We start from the raw sequence: 19,559 nt of genomic DNA, 5'->3' as shown, positions 1-19,559 counted from the left end.
GGGTCACTCAGGGGTCAGTCAGGGTCAGGGGTGGTCAGTCATGGTCAGTCATGGTCAGTCATGGTCAGTGCACCCAATTCCTTCTGGTGGGCCCGGCGCTTCTCCTCAGCGGTCAGCTCGTTCTGGACACAGGAATGGTCATTTAGGGGTCAGTCAGGGGTCACTCAGGGGTCACTCTGGTCACTCAGTGGTCACTCAGTGGTCACTCAGTGGTCAGTACCCACCCGTGTCCTCTCGGTCAGCAGGGCCGCCCTGGAGCTCTCAGTGCTCAGGGATGGTCAGTGATGGTCAGTACCGGTCAGTGGTCACTCAGTGGTCACTCAGTGGTCACTCAGTGGTCAGTGGTCAGTACCCACCCGTGTCCTCTCGGTCAGCAGCACTGCCCTGGAGCTCTCAGTGCTCAGGGATGGTCAGGGATGGTCAGGGATGGTCAGTAGGGGTCAGTGGTCACTCAGTGGTCACTCTGGTCACTCTGGTCACTCTGGTCACTCAGTGGTCACTCAGTGGTCACTCAGTGGTCACTCAGTGGTCACTCACCCGTGTCCTCTCGGTCAGCAGGGCCGCCCTGGAGCTCTCAGGGATGGTCAGTGATGGTCAGTGATGGTCAGTGGTCAGTGGTCAGTGGTCACTCAGTGGTCAGTACCCACCCGTGTCCTCTCGGTCAGCAGCGCCGCCCTGGAGCTCTCAGGGATGGTCAGGGATGGTCAGTGGTCACTCAGTGGTCACTCAGTGGTCACTCAGTGGTCACTCTGGTCACTCACTGGTCAGTGGTCAGTACCCACCCGTGTCCTCTCGGTCAGCAGCGCCGCCCTGGAGCTCTCAGGGATGGTCAGTGATGGTCAGTACCGGTCAGTACCGGTCAGTGATGGTCAGTGGTCACTCAGTGGTCACTCTGGTCACTCAGTGGTCACTCACTGGTCAGTGGTCACTCAGTGGTCACTCAGAGGTCACTCAGTGGTCACTCAGTGGTCATTGGTCACTCAGTGGTCACTCAGTGGTCACTCAGTGGTCAGTACCCACCCGTGTCCTCTCGGTCAGCAGCGCCGCCCTGGAGCTCTCAGGGATGGTCAGTGATGGTCAGTACCGGTCAGTACCGGTCAGTGATGGTCAGTGGTCACTCAGGGATGGTCAGTGGTCAGTGGTCACTCAGTGGTCACTCACCCGTGTCCTCTCGGTCAGCAGGGCTGCCCTGGAGCTCCTCCCCAGGAGATCTTCGGCCGCGTCCTTGTCCGGCTCCTCCTCGTCCTCGTCCTCGTTCTGGGCACAGAAACGGCGAAATTGGGAAAAACCCAAATTCCCAAAAATCCCCAAATCCTCAAATCCCCAAACCCTCCAAAAACCCCCAAAAATCCCAAAACCCAGATCCCAAAAATCCCCAAATCCCTCAAATCCCCAGAACCTCCAAAAACCCCCCAAAAACCCCAAAACCCAAATTCCCAAAAATCCTCAAATCCCTGAAATCCCCAAAACCTCCAAAAACCTCCCAAAAATCCCAAAACCCAAATTCCCAAAAATCCTCAAATCCCTGAAATCCCCCGAACCTCCAAAAACCCCCAAAAACCCCAAAATTCCAAACCCCAAAATCCCCAAATCCTCAAATCCCCAAAACCTCCAAAAACCCCCCAAAAACCCCAAAATTCCAAACCCCAAAATCCCCAAAACCCCCATGTTTGAAAAATTCTCAAAACGCCCAAAAATCTCAAAAACGCTCAAAAATCCCCAAAATCCAGAAAATCCCGAATTCCAGGAAAATCCCCCAAACTGACCCAATTCCCCAAAATGGCCCAAACCCCCCAAAAAGACCCAAACTGACCCAAACCCCAAAATGGCTCAAACACCCCAAAATTACCCAAACTGACCCAAACCCTAAAAGGACCCAAAATAACCCAAAATGTCCCAAACCCCCAAAATGACCCAAAGGCCAAAATTGGCCCAAAACCCCAAAATGACCCAAACTCCCCAAACTGACCCAAACTGACCCAAACCCTAAAATGGCCCAAACTCCCCAAAATGACCCAAACTGCCCCAAACCCCAAAATGGCCCAAACTCCCCAAAATGACCCAAACTGACCCAAACCCCAAAATGGCCCAAACTCCCCAAAATGACCCAAACTGCCCCAAACCCCCCCAGTTCCCCCCCAGGGGATATTTACATTTTTATTTTTGCCCAAAATCGCCGTTTTTAGCCCCAAACCCGCTGACCTTGAGGAAGATCCCCAAACCCTCCCCTCAGGGATATTTGGGGTTTTTATTTTGCCCAAAATCGCCGTTTTTAGCCCCAAACCCGCCCCGTTCCCTCCCCCAGCCCCCTCAGGGATATTTATATTTTTATTTTTGCCCAAAATCGCCGTTTTTAGCCCCAAACCCGCTGACCTTGAGGAAGATCCCCAAACCCTCCCCAGGGATATTTATATTTTTATTTTTGCCCAAAATCGCCGTTTTTAGCCCCAAACCCGCTGACCTTGAGGAAGATCCCCACGTTCTTCACCTTCTTCTTCACCGCCGTCAGCACCACGGCCGGGCCGTCCTGCGGAGGCACCGGATTGGTCAGGAACGGGGAAAGGAGACACGGGATTGGTCAGGATTGGGGAAAGGGGACACGGGATTGGTCAGGAGGGGGGAAAGGGGACACGGGATTGGTCAGGGGAAAGGGGACACGGGATTGGTCAGGAGGGGGGAAAGGGGACACGGGATTGGTCAGGAATGGGGAAAGGGGACACGGGATTGGTCAGGGGAAAGGGGACACGGGATTGGTCAGGATTGGGGACACGGGATTGGTCAGGATTGGGGAAAGGGGACACGGGATTGGTCAGGGAAAGGGGACACGGGATTGGTCAGGATTGGGGACACGGGATTGGTCAGGATTGGGGAAAGGGGACACGGGATTGGTCAGGATTGGGGATATGGGGACACGGGATTGGTCAGGAGGGGGGAAAGGGGACACGGGATTGGTCAGGAGGCGGGAAAGGGGACACGGGATTGGTCAGGATTGGGGAAAGGGGACACGGGATTGGTCAGAAACGGGGAAAGGGGACACGGGATTGGTCAGGAATGGGGAAAGGGGACACGGGATTGGTCAGAAATGGGGGGGAAAGGGGACACGGGATTGGTCAGGATTGGGGAAAGGGGACACGGGATTGGTCAGGAGGGGGGAAAGGGGACACGGGATTGGTCAGGAGGGGGGAAAGGGGACACGGGATTGGTCAGGAGGGGGGAAAGGGGACACGGGATTGGTCAGGAGGGGGAAAGGGGACACGGGATTGGTCAGGAATGGGGATACGGGATTGGTCAGGAACAGGGAAAGGGGACACGGGATTGGTCAGGAACGGGGAAAGGGGACACGGGATTGGTCAGGAGGGGGGAAAGGGGACACGGGATTGGTCAGGAGGGGAGAAAGGAGACACGGGATTGGTCAGAATTGGGGCATGGGGACACGGGATTGGTCAGGAGGGGGAAAGGGGACACGGGATTGGTCAGGATTGGGACATGGGGACACGGGATTGGTCAGAAATGGGGGGGAAAGGGGACACGGGATTGGTCAGGATTGGGGAAAGGGGACACGGGATTGGTCAGGAGGGGGGAAAGGGGACACGGGATTGGTCAGGAGGGGAGAAAGGAGACACGGGATTGGTCAGGAGGGGGAAAGGGGACACGGGATTGGTCAGGAGGGGGGAAAGGAGACACGGGATTGGTCAGGATTGGGGACATGGGATTGGTCAGGAGAGGGGAAAGGGGACACGGGATTGGTCAGGAACGGGGAAAGGAGACACGGGATTGGTCAGAATTGGGAAAGGAGACACGGGATTGGTCAGAAACGGGGAAAGGGGACACGGGATTGGTCAGGATTGGGGATATGGGGAGGCACGGGATTGGTCAGAAACGGGGAAAGGGGACACGGGATTGGTCAGGAGGGGGGAAAGGAGACACGGGATTGGTCAGAAACGGGGAAAGGGGACACGGGATTGGTCAGGAGGGGGGAAAGGAGACACGGGATTGGTCAGAAATGGGGGGGAAAGGAGACACGGGATTGGTCAGGATTGGGGAAAGGGGACACGGGATTGGTCAGGATTGGGGAAAGGGGACACGGGATTGGTCAGGATTGGGGATATGGGGAGGCACGGGATTGGTCAGAAACGGGGAAAGGGGACACGGGATTGGTCAGGAGGGGGGAAAGGAGACACGGGATTGGTCAGGATTGGGGAAAGGGGACACGGGATTGGTCAGGAACGGGGAAAGGGGACACGGGATTGGTCAGGAACAGGGAAAGGAGACACGGGATTGGTCAGGGGAAAGGGGACACGGGATTGGTCAGGAACGGGGAAAGGGGACACGGGATTGGTCAGGGGAAAGGAGACACGGGATTGGTCAGAAATGGGAAAGGGGACACGGGATTGGTCAGGAACGGGGAAAGGGGACACGGGATTGGTCAGGGGAAAGGGGACACGGGATTGGTCAGAATTGGGAAAGGGGACACGGGATTGGTCAGGATTGGGGCACAGGGATTGGTCAGGATGGGGGAAAGGAGACACGGGATTGGTCAGGATTGGGGATACGGGATTGGTCAGGAAAAGAGGCGGGGAAACAGGACTGTGAGCCCCGCTGTGATTGGTGGGTTTGTGGGTGACTCCTCCTGCCATGCAGTGATTGGTTGGCGCGCCCTGGCCCCGCCCACCTCATCCACCAATACGGGTTCCCCCAGGAAGAGAGCACAGCTCTGATTGGTGGCTGTGTGTGTGAGCCCTGCCGTGATTGGTGGGTTTGTGTGTGACTCCTCCCCCCGCGCTGTGACTGGGCGGTGCCTGCGTGACCCCGGGGTGTGATTGGCTGTGTGAGGCCCCGCCCACCTCGTCCACCAATACGGTGTCCCCCAGGAAGAGGGCGTAGCTTCGCTCCTCCGGCCGCTTGGCCTCGCGGTTGGGCAGCTCCGACAGCCCCACGTTGACGCTGAACACCATCCCTGGTTGGGGTGAAAAACCGGGATTTTGGTTAAAAACGAGAAAAATGGGGAAAAACGGGGGGAAATGGGGAAAAACACCATCCCTGTTTGGGGAGAAAAATGGGGATTTTGGTTAAAAACATCAAAAATGGGGAATTCCAGATAAAATCAGCAAAAAACACCATCCCTGGTTTGGGGTGAAAAACGGGGAAATTGGTTAAAAACATCAAAAATGGGGAATTCCAGGTAAAATCAGTAAAGAACACCATCCCTGTTTGGGGAGAAAAACGGGGAAATTGGTTAAAAACGGGAAATTGGTTAAAAACGAGAAATGAGTATAGAACACCATCCCTGTTTGGGGCAAAAAACGGGGATTTTGGTTAAAAACATCAAAAATGGGGAAAAACGTGGGGAAATGGGGAAAAACAGCCTCCCTGGTTGGGGGGAAAAACGGGGATTTTGGTTAAAAACATCAAAAATGGGGAATTCCAGATAAAGTCAGTAAAGAACACCATCCCTGTTTGGGGAGAAAAACGGGGAAATTGGTTAAAAATATCAAAAATGGGGAATTCCAGATAAAATCAGTAAAGAACAGCATCCCTGGTTTGGGGGGAAAAACGGGGATTTTGGTTAAAGTAACAAAAATGGGGAATTCCAGATAAAATCAGCAAATAACACCATCCCTGGGTTGGGGCCAAAAACGGGGATTTTGGTTAAAAACATCAAAAATGGGGAAATCCGGCAAAAATCAGCAAATAACACCATCCCTGTTTGGGGTGAAAAACGGGGATTTTGGTTAAAAACGGGAAAAAACTGAGACATGAGTAAAGAACAGCATCCCTGGTTTGGGGAGAAAAACGGGGAAATTGGTTAAAAACGTCAAAAATGGGGAAAAACTGGGGAAAATGGGGAAAAACAGCATCCCTGGAACAGATGGAAAATGGGGGAAATCGGTTAAAATCAGAAAAATGTGGGAAATGAGGAAAAAAATAATTTTGGGGTGAAACCTGGGGATTTGGGGGTGCCCCAGCCCCATTTTGGGGTGAAACCCGGGGGTTTTGGGGTGGTCCAGCCCCATTTTGGGGTGAAAGCCAGGGATTTTGGGGGGACCAAACCCCATTTTGGGGTGCCCCAGGGCCATTTTGGGGTGAAACACAGAGGTTTTGGGGTGATAAAGGACCATTTTGGGGTGAAACCCGGGGTTTTGGGGTGGTCCAGCCTCATTTTGGGGTGAAACCTGGGGATTTTGGGGTGGTACCGGGGATTTTGGGGTGCCCCAGCCCCGTTTTGGGATGAAACCCAGGAATTTGGGGTGCCCCAGCCCCGTTTTTGGGCAAACCTTGGGGATTTTGGGGTGCCCCAGCCTCATTTTGGGGTGAAACCCGGGGGTTTTGGGGTGGTCCAGCCCCATTTTGGGGTGAAACACAGGGATTTTGGGGGGATCAAACCCCATTTTGGGGTGCCCCAGCCCTGTTTTGGGGTGAAACCTGAGGATTTTGGGGTGGTACCGGGGGTTTTGGGGTGCCCCAGCCCTGTTTTGGGGTGAAACCTGCGGATTTTGGGCTGCCTCAGCCCCATTTTGGGGCGAAACACGGGGGTTTTGGGGTGGTACCGGAGGTTTTGGGGTGGTCCAGCCCCGTTTTGGGGCCAAACCTGGGGGTTTTGGGGTGGTACCGAGGGTTTTGGGGTGAAACACAGAGGTTTTGGGCTGCCTCAGCCCCATTTTGGGGCGAAACCCGGGGGTTTTGGGGTGAAACCCGGGGATTTGGGGTGCCCCATGGCCATTTTGGGGTGAAACACAGACGTTTTGGGGTGCCCCAGGGCCATTTTGGGGTGAAACGTGAGGATTTTGTGGTGCCCCGGCCCCATTCAGGGTTCCCCAGCCCCATTTTGGGGCGAATCCCATGGATTTTGGGGTCATACCGGCGGTTTTGGGGTGCCCCAGCCCCGTTTTGGGGTTCCTCAGCCCCGTTTTGGGGTGAAACACAGGGGTTTGGGGTGCCCCAGGGCCATTTTGGGGTGAAACACAGAGGTTTTGGGGTGCCCCAGCCCCATTTTGGGGCAAAACCCAGAGATTTTGGGGTCGTACCAGGGGTTTTGGGGTGCCCCAGCCCCGTTTTGGGGCGAAACCCGAAGATTTTGGGGTTCCCCAGCCCCATTTTGGGGCGAATCCCGGTGTTTTTGGCGCTCACCCTTCTTGAGGCGCTGCTGGTTCTTGCTGTTGATGACCAGGGAGCCCTCGCGGAACTCGATGCCCATGGCGAACCTGAGTGACCAGAGTGACCACAGTGACCACCAGAGTGACCACAGTGACCCCTGGGTGACCCCTGGGTGACCCCTGGGTGACCCCTGGGTGACCCCAGCCCCAAATCCGCCCCTTCTCACCCCAAATTCTTGGTGATCTTGCCCAGCAGCTCCGGGCGCTGCTTCTTCACCACGTCCATGACGGCGGCGTAGACGTCGCACAGGCGCGCCCCTGCAAGGACACTGCGGTCACTCAGGGGTCACTCAGGGGTCAGGGGGTCACTCAGGGGTCACTCAGGGGTCAGTCAGGGTCAGTGGGGTCAGTCAGGGGTCAGCAGGGGTCACCCCATGTCCATGACGGCGGCGTAGACGTCGCACAGGCGCGCCCCTGCAAGGACACTGCGGTCACTCAGGGGTCACTCAGGGGTCACTCAGGGGTCACTCAGGGGTCAGTCAGGGTCAGTGGGGTCAGTCAGGGGTCAGCAGGGGTCACCCCATGTCCATGACGGCGGCGTAGACGTCGCACAGGCGCGCCCCTGCAAGGACACTGCGGTCACTCAGGGGTCACTCAGGGGTCAGCAGGGGTCACTCAGGGGTCAGGGGGGTCAGTCAGGGTCAGGGGGGTCAGCAGGGGTCAGTCAGGGTCAGCAGGGGTCACTCCACGTCCATGACGGCGGCGTAGACGTCGCACAGGCGCGCCCCTGCAAGGACACTGCGGTCACTCAGGGGTCACTCGGGGGTCACTCAGGGGTCAGCAGGGTCAGAGGGGGTCAGTCAGGGGTCAGGGGGGTCAGTGGGGGTCAGCAGGGGTCACCCCACGTCCATGACGGCGGCGTAGACGTCGCACAGGCGCGCCCCTGCAAGGACACTGCGGTCACTCAGGGGTCACTCAGGGGTCAGGGGGTCACTCAGGGGTCACTCAGGGGTCAGCAGGGGTCAGAGGGGTCAGTCAGGGTCAGTGGGGTCAGTCAGGGTCAGCAGGGGTCACTCCACGTCCATGATGGCGGCGTAGACGTCGCACAGGCGCACCCCTGCAAGGACACTGCGGTCACTCAGGGGTCAGCAGGGGTCACTCGGGGGTCAGGAGGGGTCAGAGGGGTCAGTCAGGGGTCATTGGGGTCAGTCAGGGTCAGTAGGGGTCATTGGGAGCAGTCAGGGGTCAGCAGGGGTCACCCCACGTCCATGACGGCGGCGTAGACGTCGCACAGGCGCGCCCCTGCAAGGACACTGCGGTCACTCAGGGGTCACTCAGGGGTCAGCAGGGGTCACTCAGGGGTCAGCAGGGTCAGGGGGGTCAGTCAGGGTCAGTGGGGTCAGTCAGGGGTCAGCAGGGGTCACCCCACGTCCATGACGGCGGCGTAGACGTCGCACAGGCGCGCCCCTGCAAGGACACTGCGGTCACTCGGGGGTCACTCAGGGGTCACTCGGGGTCACTCGGGGGTCAGCAGGGGTCAGGGGGGTCAGTCAGGGTCAGTCAGGGGTCAGTGAGGGTCACTCAATGGTCACTCAGTGGTCACTCAGCCGGTGCAGCTCACAGGGGACGTTCTGGGCTCAGTCATGGACGGACGGTGACGGGGTCAGTCCGGGCGGGTCAGTGGTCACTCTGGTCACTCAGTGGTCACTGTGGTCACTCAGTGGTCACTCAGTGGTCACTCAGGGGTCACTCACCGTGCCTCAGCTCCCTCAGCAGCACCTCCTGCAGGCTGAGCAGGAAGCCGTAGTGCTCCTGCATGTCCTGGGGTCAGGGGTCAGTCAGTGGTCACTCTGGTCAGTCAGTGGTCACTCAGTGGTCACTCAGGGGTCACTCAGGGGTCAGTGAGGGTCACTCAGGGGTCACTCAGTGGTCAGTGAGGGTCACTCTGTGGTCACTCAGCCGGTGCAGCTCATGGGGGATGTAACAGGGTCAGTCATGGACGGACGGTGACGGGGTCAGTCCGGGCGGGTCAGTGGTCAGTCAGGGGTCACTGTGGTCACTGTGGTCACTCAGTGGTCACTCAGTGGTCACTCAGGGGTCACTCTGGTCACTCAGGGGTCACTCACCGTGCCTCAGCTCCCGCAGCAGCACCTCCTGCAGGCTGAGCAGGAAGCCGTAGTGCTCCTGCATGTCCTGGGACGGGTCAGTCAGGGGTCAGCCCGGGCGGGTCAATGGTCACTCAGTGGTCACTCAGTGGTCACTCAGTGGTCACTCAGGGGTCACTCACCGTGCCTCAGCTCCCTGAGCAGCACCTCCTGCAGGCTCAGCAGGAAGCCGTAGTGCTCCTGCATGTCCTGGGGTCAGTGGTCAGTCAATGGTCACTCTGGTCAGTCAGTGGTCACTGTGGTCACTCAGTGGTCACTGTGGTCACTCAGTGGTCACTCAGTGGTCACTCTGTGGTCACTCAGTGGTCAGTGAGGGTCACTCTGTGGTCACTCAGCCGGTGCAGCTCACAGGGGACGTTCTGGGGTCAGTCATGGACGGACGATGACAGGGTCAGCCCAGGCGGGTCAGTGGTCACTCTGGTCACTCAGTGGTCAGTCAGGGGTCAGTCAGTGGTCACTCAGCGGTCAGTCAGTGGTCAGTGAGGGTCACTCAATGGTCACTCAGGGGTCACTCAGCCAGTGCAGCTCACAGGAGACGCTCAGGGCTCAGTCATGGGCGGACGGTGACGGGGTCAGCCCGGGCGGGTCAGTGGTCAGTCAGGGGTCACTCAATGGTCACTGTGGTCACTCAGTGGTCACTCAGTGGTCACTCAGGGGTCACTCACCGTGCCTCAGCTCCCTCAGCAGCACCTCCTGCAGGCTCAGCAGGAAGCCGTAGTGCTCCTGCATGTCCTGGGGTCAGTGGTCAGTCAATGGTCACTCTGGTCACTCAGTGGTCACTCAGTGGTCACTCAGTGGTCACTCAGTGGTCACTCAGTGGTCACTCAGTGGTCACTCACCGTGCCTCAGCTCCCTCAGCAGCAACTCCTGCAGGCTCAGCAGGAAGCCGTAGTGCTCCTGCATGTCCTGGGGTCAGTGGTCAGTCAATGGTCACTGTGGTCACTCAGTGGTCACTGTGGTCACTCAGTGGTCACTCAGGGGTCACTCAGTGGTCACTCAGGGGTCAGTCAGTGGTCAGTGAGGGTCACTCTGTGGTCCCTCAGCCGGTGCAGCTCACAGGGGACGTTCTGGGCTCAGTCATGGACGGACGGTGACGGGGTCAGTCCAGGTGGGTCAGTGGTCACTCTGGTCACTCAGTGGTCACTCTGGTCACTCAGTGGTCACTCAGTGGTCACTCAGTGGGGGTCAGTCAGTGGTCAGTGAGGGTCACTCAGTGGTCACTCAGCCGGTGCAGCTCACAGGGGACGCTCAGGGCTCAGTCATGGACGGACGGTGACGGGGTCAGTCCGGGCGGGTCAGTGGTCACTCAGGTCACTCAGTGGTCACTCAGTGGTCACTCAGTGGTCACTCAGGGGTCACTCACCGTGCCTCAGCTCCCGCAGCAGCACCTCCTGCAGGCTCAGCAGGAAGCCGTAGTGCTCCTGCATGTCCTGGGAGGGATCCACCATCAGGGTCCGGACCAGGTTGGAGCAGTAGGACTTGTAACGGATGCCCATGGAGCAGGTGATGGCCCCGAAGTGCATGTGGGACTTGTCGCTGTGGGATTGGGGGGAAAAACCCAGAAATTGGTAAAAATCGGGTGAGAAATGGGAAAAACGGGGAAAAAACAGGAAAAAGGGGGAAAAACGGGGAGAAAAACGGGTGAGAAATGGGGTCAGAAATGGGGATAAACACAGGGGATGGCCCCGAAGTGCATGTGGGACTTGTCGCTGTGGAATTGGGGGGAAAAACCGGGAAATTGGTAAAAATGGGGAAAAAAATGGGAAAAATGGGAAAAATCGGGAAAAAATGGGAAAAAATGGGAAATTCGGGAAGAAATGGGGTCAGAAATGGGGTCAGAAATGGGGTCAGAAATGGGGATAAACACAGGGGATGGCCCCGAAGTGCATGTGGGACTTGTCGCTGTGGAAATGGGGGGAAAAACCCAGAAATTGGTAAAAACGGGGAAAAAAATGGGAAAAATGGGAAAAAACGGGAAAAAGAGAAAAAAAAGGGGTGAAAAATGGGTGAGAAATGGGGTCAGAAATGGGGATAAACACAGGTGATGGCCCCGAAGTGCATGTGGGACTTGTCGCTGTGGAAATGGGGGGAAAAAAGGGGAAATTGGTAAAAACGGGGAAAAAAATGGGAAAAATGGGAAAAAAATGGGAAATTCAGGAAAAAACGGGGAGAGAAACGAGCCAGAAATGGGGTCAGAAATGGGGATAAACACAGGGGATGGCCCCGAAGTGCATGTGGGACTTGTCGCTGCGGGATTGGGGTGAAAAACCCAGAAATTGGTAAAAATGGGAAAAAAAAAGGGAAAAATGGGAAAAAATGGGAAAAAACGGGGAGAAAAACGGGTGAGAAATGGGGGAATGGGGTCAGAAATGGGGTCAGAAATGAGGGTGATGGCCCCGAAGTGCATGTGGGACTTGTCGCTGTGGAAATGGGGGAAAAACCGGGAAATTGGTAAAAATGGGGTGAGAAATGGGAAAAATGGGAAAAATCGGGAAAAAAACGGGAAAAAATGGGAAATTCGGGAAGAAATGGGGTCAGAAATGGGGTCAGAAATGGGGGTGATGGCCCCGAAGTGCATGTGGGACTTGTCGCTGTGGAATTGGGGGGAAAAACCCAGAAATTGGTAAAAATCGGGTGAGAAATGGGAAATAATGGGAAAAAACGGGAAAAAATGGGAAAAAATGGGAAAAAATGGGAAAAAATGGGAAATTCGGGAAGAAATGGGGTCAGAAATGGGGATAAACACAGGGGAGGGCCCCGAAGTGCATGTGGGACTTGTCGCTGTGGAAATGGGGGGAAAAACCGGGAAATTGGTAAAAATGGGGTGAGAAATGGGAAAAATGGGAAAAACGGGGAGAAAAACGGGTCAGAAATGGGGTCAGAAATGGGGATAAACACAGGGGATGGCCCCGAAGTGCATGTGGGACTTGTCGCTGTGGAATTGGGGGGAAAAATGGGGAAATTGGTAAAAATGGGGGAAAAAATGGGAAAAAAGGGGGAAAAGGGGAAAAACGGGGAGAAAAACGGGTCAGAAATGGGGGAATGGGGTCAGAAATGGGGTCAGAAATGGGAGTGATGGCCCCGAAGTGCATGTGGGACTTGTCGCTGTGAAAATGGGGTGAAAAACCAGGAAACTGGTAAAAATGGGGGAAAAAATGGGAAAAATGGGGTTAGGAATGGGGGAATTGGGAAAACCAGGGAATTTTGGGGGATTTTTGTGGGGATTTTTGTGTGGATTTAGGTGGTTTTTGTGCCGCTGTTGATTTTGGGGTGAATTCCGGTGATTTTGGGTACCTGACCACGCTGAACTTGAGGTTGTAGTTGCCCCCGCTCTGGATGATGGGCAGGGATTTTTGGGGGATTTTTCTGGGATTTTTTGGGTGAATTTTTGGGTATTTTTTATGGGGATTTTTGTGGGGTTTTTGTGCACATGTTAATTTTGGGGTGAATTCCGGTGATTTCGGGTACCTGACCACGCTGAACTTGAGGTTGTAGTTGCCCCCGCTCTGGATGATGTGCAGGGATTTTTTTGTGATTTTTTGGGTATTTTTTTGGGGTATTTTTGTGCAGATTTTGGGGTTTTTGTGCCACTGTTGATTTTGGGGTGAATTCCGTGGATTTTGGGTACCTGACCACGCTGAACTTGAGGTTGTAGTTGCCCCCGCTCTGGATGATGGGCAGGGATTTTTGGGGGATTTTTCTGTGATTTTTTGGGTGAATTTTTGGGTATTTTTGTGGGGATTTTTGGGCGGATTCGGGGATTTTGGATTTTGGGGTGAAATCAGAGGATTTTGGGTACCTGACCACGCTGAACTTGAGGTTGTAGTTGCCCCCGCTCTGGATGATGGGCAGGGATTTTTTTGTGATTTTTTGGGTATTTTTTTGGGTATTTTTATGCAGATTTTGGGGGTTTTTGGGTAGTTGTTAGTTTTGGGGTGAATTCAGAGGATTTCGGGTACCTGACCACGCTGAATTTGAGGTTGTAGTTGCCCCCGCTCTGGATGATGGGCAGGGATGTTTTGGGGGATTTTTCTGTGATTTTTTGGATGAATTTTTGGGTATTTTTGTGGGGATTTTTGGGCGGATTCGGGGATTTTGGATTTTGGGGTGAATTCCGGTGATTTCGGGTACCTGACCACGCTGAACTTGAGGTTGTAGTTGCCCCCGCTCTGGATGATGTGCAGGGAATTTTGGGGGATTTTTTTGTGATTTTTTGGGGGTTTTTTTGGGTATTTTTCTGGGGTTTTTGTGCCGGTGTTGATTTTGGGGTGAATTTGGGGGATTTTGGGTACCTGACCACGCTGAATTTGAGGTTGTAGTTGCCCCCGCTCTGGATGATGGGCAGGGCTATTTTTGGGTGAATTTTTGGATTTTTTTTGGTATTTTTATGGGGATTTTTGTGGGGTTTTTGTGCCGCTGTTGATTTTGGGGTGAATTCCGGTGATTTTGGGTACCTGACCACGCTGAATTTGAGGTTGTAGTTGCCCCCGCTCTGGATGATGTGCAGGGATTTTTGGGGGATTTTTCTGTGATTTTTTGGGTGAATTTTTGGGTATTTTTGTGGGGTTTTTGTGCCGCTGTTGATTTTGGGGTGAATTCTGTGGATTTTGGGTACCTGACCACGCTGAACTTGAGGTTGTAGTTGCCCCCGCTCTGGATGATGGGCGGGGATTTTTGGGGGATTTTTCTGTGATTTTTTGGGTATTTTTATGGGGATTTTTGTGGGGATTTTTGGGCGGATTCGGGGATTTTGAATTTTGGGGTGAATTCCGGGGGTTTTGGGTACCTGACCACGCTGAATTTGAGGTTGTAGTTGCCCCCGCTCTGGATGATGGGCGGGGATTTTGGGGGGATTTTTTTGTGATTTTTCTGTGAATTTTTTGGGTATTTTTACGGGGATTTTTGGGTGGATTCGGGGATTTTGGATTTTGGGGTGAATTCCGGTGATTTTGGGTACCTGACCACGCTGAACTTGAGGTTGTAGTTGCCCCCGCTCTGGATGATGGGCGGGTAGCACATCTCCACGGCCGAGGGGTCGGCCCCAGCCAGGTATTTCTTCTCCTCGATGGCTTTCTCCACCGCCTCGGCCAGCTTGCTGTGCCGCACCTTCTGCAGGTGACACCGGCGTGACGTCAGCGTGACGTCAGCGTGACGTCATCACGACGTCATCCCGATATCAGAGAACCCCCCCCCGGGCGTTGGTCATGGAGATCCAGCCCCAAAACAGGAGGGTGGCCCCAAAAATGCCCAAATTTGGACAGAGCCGAGCCCAAAATGTTGAATTTTAAGGGAAATTGACCCAAAAACTGCCCGGGTTTGGGTCAGTTTGGGCCCAAAGTAGCCATTTTTGGCCCAAAATGTCAAAAAGATGTCGTTTATGGGCAAACTGGATCAACTGGGAACTCAAAATTTCAATTTTTGGCCCATCCTGACCCCAAAATTCCCATTTTTGGGAGTCCAACCCCTCCTCCAAACTCCCATTTCTGTCACTGTGACGTCATCATGACATCATCGTGACGTCACAGAACCATCCCAGGCTTTTATCACGGAGATCCAGCCCCAAAACAGGAGGGTGGCCCCAAAAATGCTCAAATTTTGACAAAGCCAAGCCCAAAATGTTGAATTTTAAGGGAGATTGACCCAAAAATTGCCCGGTTTTGGGCCCAAAATTCACATTTTTGGACCAACACAAATCATGATGTCCTTTTTGGACAAACTTGCCCAATTGCAACCTCAAAATTTCAATTTTTAGCCCATCCTGACCCCAAAATTCCCATTTTTGGGAGTCCAGCCTCTCCTCCAAAGTCCCATTTCTGTCACTGTGACGTCATCATGACGTCACCGTGACGTCACAGAACCATCCCAGGCTTTTATCACGGAGATCCAGCCCCAAAACAGGAGGGTGGCACCAAAAATGCTCAAATTTGGACAGAATGGAGCCCAAAATGTTGAATTTTAAGGGAAATTGACCCAAAACCTGCTCAGTTTTGGGTCAGTTTGGGCTCAAAAATCACATTTTTGGACCAAACCGGCACCAAGACATCATTTTTGGACAAACTTGCCCAATTGAAACCTCAAAATTTCAATTTTTGGCCCGTCCTGACCCCAAAATTCCCATTTTTGGGAGTCCAACCTCTCCTCCAAAGTCCCATTTCTGTCACTGTGACGTCATCATGACATCATCGTGATGTCACAGAACCATACCAGGCTTTTATCACGGAGATCCAGCCCCAAAACAGGAGGTTTGCCCCAAAAATGCTCAAATTTGGACAGAGCCGAGCCCAAAATGTTGAATTTTAAAGGAGATTGACCCAAAAACTGCTCAGTTTTGGGCCCAAAATTCACATTTTTTGACCAAACCGGCACCAAGACGTCGTTTTTGGGCAAACTGGATCAATTGGGAACTCAAAATTTCAATTTTTGGCCTGTCCTGACCCCAAAATTCCCATTTTTGGGAGTCCAACCCCTCCTCCAAAGTCCCATTTCTGTCCCTGTGACGTCATCATGACATCATCGCGACGTCACAGAACCATCCCAGGCCTTGGTCACAGAGATCCAGCCCCAAAACAGGAGGGTGGCCCCAAAAATGCTCAAATTTGGACAGAAGGGAGCCCAAAATGTTGAATTTTAAAGGAGATTGACCCAAAACCTGCTCGGGTTTGGGTCAGTTTGGGCCCAAAATTCACATTTTTGGAGTAAACCGGCACCAAGACGTCGTATTTGGGCAAACTGGATCAATTGCAACCTCAAAATTTCAATTTTTGTCCCATCCTGACCCCAAAATTCCCATTTTTGGGAGTCCAACCTCTCCTCCAAAGTCCCATTTCTGTCACTGTGACGTCGTCATGATGTCATCGTGACGTCACGGAACCATCCCAGGCTTTTATCACGGAGATCCAGCCCCAAAAATGGAGAATTGCCCCAAAAATGCTCAAATTGGGACGGAGCCGAGCCCAAATTGTTGAATTTTAAGGGAGATTGACCCAAAAACTGCCCGGGTTTGGGTCAGTTTGGGCCCAAAATTCACATTTTTGGACCAAAAGGGCACCAAGATGTTGTTTTTAGACAAACTTGCCCAATTGCAACCTCAAAATTTCAATTGTGGCCCCACCCTCGATGGCCCCACCCACATGAGGCCCCGCCCACAGGAAGCCCCGCCCACCTCATCTGCATCCACGATCTCCATGACGCGCTCCTTGAAGAACTTGGTGAAGACCTCGGAGGTGATGGCGGCCCCGCCCCTCCCCATCGCCCCACCCCTCCTGATAGCCCCGCCCACAGGAGGCCCCGCCCCCAGGAAGCCCCGCCCACCTCATCAGCATCCACGATCTCCATGACGCGCTCCTTGAAGAACTTGGTGAAGACCTCGGAGGTGATGGTGGCCCCGCCCCTCCCGGCAGCTCCGCCCCCGATGACCCCGCCCACTGGGACCCCGCCCACCCCCGTGGCCCCGCCCACCTCATCTGCATCCACGATCTCCATGACGCGCTCCTTGAAGAACTTGGTGAAGACCTCGGAGGTGATGGCGGCCCCGCCCCTCCTTGTGGCCCCACCCCTCCCGACAGCCCCGCCCACCCCCGATGGCCCCGCCCACACCCTGAGGCCCCGCCCACCTCATCAGCATCCACGATCTCCATGACGCGCTCCTTGAAGAACTTGGTGAAGACCTCGGAGGTGATGGCGGCCGCCTTGCGCATCAGCTGCAGCTCCCCCTCCTCCTTGGCCGCCATGGCCTGCGCCACCGCCGCGCTCACGTCCACCTGAGGGCGGGGCCAAGGGGGGCGGGGTGTGGGTGTGGGCGGGGCTGGGCAGGGCCAGAGCGTCCGACCCGACTTTGACCCGTCCGACCCAACTCTGACTCTTCCAACCCAACTTTGGCCCTTCCAACCCAACTTTGGCCCTTCCAACTCAACTCTGACCCTTCCAACTCAACTCCAACCCAACTTTGGCCCTTCCAACTCAACTCTGACCCTTCCAACCCAACTTTGGCCCTTCCAACTCAACTTTGGCCCTTCCAACTCAACTTTGGCCCTTCCAACTCAACTCCAACCCAACTTTGGCCCTTCCAACCCAACTCTAATCTTCCAACCCAACATTGACCATTCCAACTCAACACTGACCCTTCCAATCCAACTTTGGCCCTTCCAATGCAACTTTGACTCTTCCAACTCAACTCCAACCCAACTCTGACCCTTCCAACCCAACCTTGGCCCTTTCAACCCAACTTTCACGCTTCGAACTCAACTTTGGCCCTTCCAATCCAACTCTGACCCTTCCAACCCAAGACTGACCCTTCCAAACCAACTCCAACTCAACTCTGACCCTTCCAACCCAACTTTAGCCCTTCCAATGCAACTTTGACTCTTCCAACTCAACTCTAACCCAACATTGACCCTTCCAACCCAACTCTGACTCTTCCAACCCAACTCTGACCCTTCCAACTCAACTCTGACCCTTCCAATGAAACTTTGACTCTTCCAACCCAACTCTGACCCTTCCAACCCAACTCTGACCTATCCAACCCAACTTTGACCCATCCAACCCAACTCTGACTCTTCCAACCCAACATTGACCATTCCAAACCCACTCCAACTCAACTTTGGCCCTTCCAACCCAACTTTGGCCCTTCCAACTCAACTCTGACCCTTCCAACCCAACTCTGACCCTTCCAACCCAACTTTGGCCCTTCCAACTCAACTCCAACCCAACTCCCACCCCACTCTGGCCCCTCCCCCATCCCCGAGGCCCCGCCCCCACCCCCTAAGCCCCGCCCCCGGACCTTCTCGAAGCCCTCCTTGCTGAGGGCGTCGTTCCAGCTCTTCATGAACTCCCCCGGGAATTTGTCCAACCCAACTCTTCCAACCCAACTCCCACCCAACTCTGGCCCCTCCCCCATCCCCGAGGCCCCGCCCCCAGCCCCGAGGCCCCGCCCCCGGACCTTCTCGAAGCCCTCCTTGCTGAGGGCGTCGTTCCAGCTCTTCATGAACTCCCCCGGGAATTTGTCCTTGGCGAAGACCCCGAGGCGCCGCCCGCCCCGGCTGCCCCGCAGCGCTTCCAGAAGCTTCTCAAAGTTGGCCTTGTTGCTCTCGTTCTGGGGGCGGGGCCGAGGGAGGGCGTGGTCATGGAGGGCGGGGCTGGGGGGGTGCGGCCACGCCCAGCCACAGGTTCCGGCCCCGCCCCCGACCGGCTCGGGGAGGCGCAAAGACCCGAAAAGGGCCCAAAATGACCCAAAAGGGACCCCCAAAAACCAAAGTGACCACCCAGGAACCCATAAAAACCCCAAAATGACCCAAAAGGGACCCCCAGGACCCCAAAATGAGAACCAGGAACCCATAAAAACCCCAAAATGACCCAAAAGGGACCCCCAGGACCCCAAAATGAGCACCAGGAACCCATAAAAACCCCAAAATGACCCAAAAGGGACCCCCAGGACCCCAAAATGAGCACCAGGAACCCATAAAAACCCCAAAATGACCCAAATATGACCCAAATGACCCAAATTACCCCAAAATGACCCAAAATGACCCAAAAGGAACCCCCAGGACTCGAAAATGAGCACCAGGAACCCACAAAAACCCCAAAATGACCCAAAAGGGACCCCCACGACTCAAAAATGAGTACCAGGAACCCATAAAAACCCCAAAATGACCCAAATATGACCCAAAATGACCCAAATTACCCCAAAATGACCCAAAATGACCCAAAAGGAACCCCCAGGACTCAAAAATGAGAACCAGGAACCCATAAAAACCCCAAAATGACCCAAATATGACCCAAAATGACCCAAATTACCCCAAAATGACCCAAAAAGGGGGCCCAGGACACCAAAACGACCACCAGGAACCCACAAAAACCCCAAAATGACCCAAATATGACCAAAAGGGACCCCCAGGGCCCCAAAATGACCATCAGGAACCCATAAAAACCCCAAAACGACCCAAAATGATCCAAAAGGGACCCCCAGGACCCCAAAATGAGCACCATGAACCCATAAAAACCCCAAAATGACCCAAATATGACCCAAAAGAGACCCCCAGGACCCCAAAATGACCCAAAAGGGACCCCCAGGACCCCAAAATGAGCACCAGGAACCCACAAAAACCCCAAAATGACCAAAAAGACCCCAAAAGGACCCAAAAGGGACCCCCAGGACTCAAAAATGAGCACCAGGAACCCATAAAAACCCCAAAATGACCCAAATATGACCCAAAATGACCCAAATTACCCCAAAATGACCCAAAATGACCCAAAAGGGACCCCCAGGACTCGAAAATGAGCACCAGGAACCCACAAAAACCCC

General features: G+C 54.5%; 1 protein-coding gene across 1 annotated transcript in view; it reads right to left on the bottom strand.

Moving 5' to 3' along the window:
• SUPT16H (SPT16 homolog, facilitates chromatin remodeling subunit) overlaps window positions 1-19,559 on the bottom strand; it is a gene marked incomplete at its 5' end in the record, with an annotated part of 65,299 nt that overhangs the window by 31,663 nt on the left and 14,077 nt on the right. The window contains 9 exons of the mRNA XM_084224164.1: window positions 1,162-1,257; window positions 2,462-2,527; window positions 4,845-4,957; window positions 7,129-7,202; window positions 7,322-7,412; window positions 10,623-10,795; window positions 14,217-14,368; window positions 16,873-17,019; window positions 18,198-18,350. Coding sequence (XP_084080290.1) covers window positions 1,162-1,257; window positions 2,462-2,527; window positions 4,845-4,957; window positions 7,129-7,202; window positions 7,322-7,412; window positions 10,623-10,795; window positions 14,217-14,368; window positions 16,873-17,019; window positions 18,198-18,350 — 1,065 coding nt within the window. The remainder of the gene's footprint in view (window positions 1-1,161; window positions 1,258-2,461; window positions 2,528-4,844; window positions 4,958-7,128; window positions 7,203-7,321; window positions 7,413-10,622; window positions 10,796-14,216; window positions 14,369-16,872; window positions 17,020-18,197; window positions 18,351-19,559) is intronic.

This window comes from Fringilla coelebs (genome assembly GCF_963513975.1).
Source record: "Fringilla coelebs genome assembly, chromosome: 34".
NCBI classification, from domain to species: Eukaryota; Metazoa; Chordata; class Aves; order Passeriformes; family Fringillidae; genus Fringilla; species Fringilla coelebs.
The sequence above is the reverse complement of the archived record's forward strand: the minus strand, read 5'-3'. Positions and strand labels throughout refer to the sequence as shown.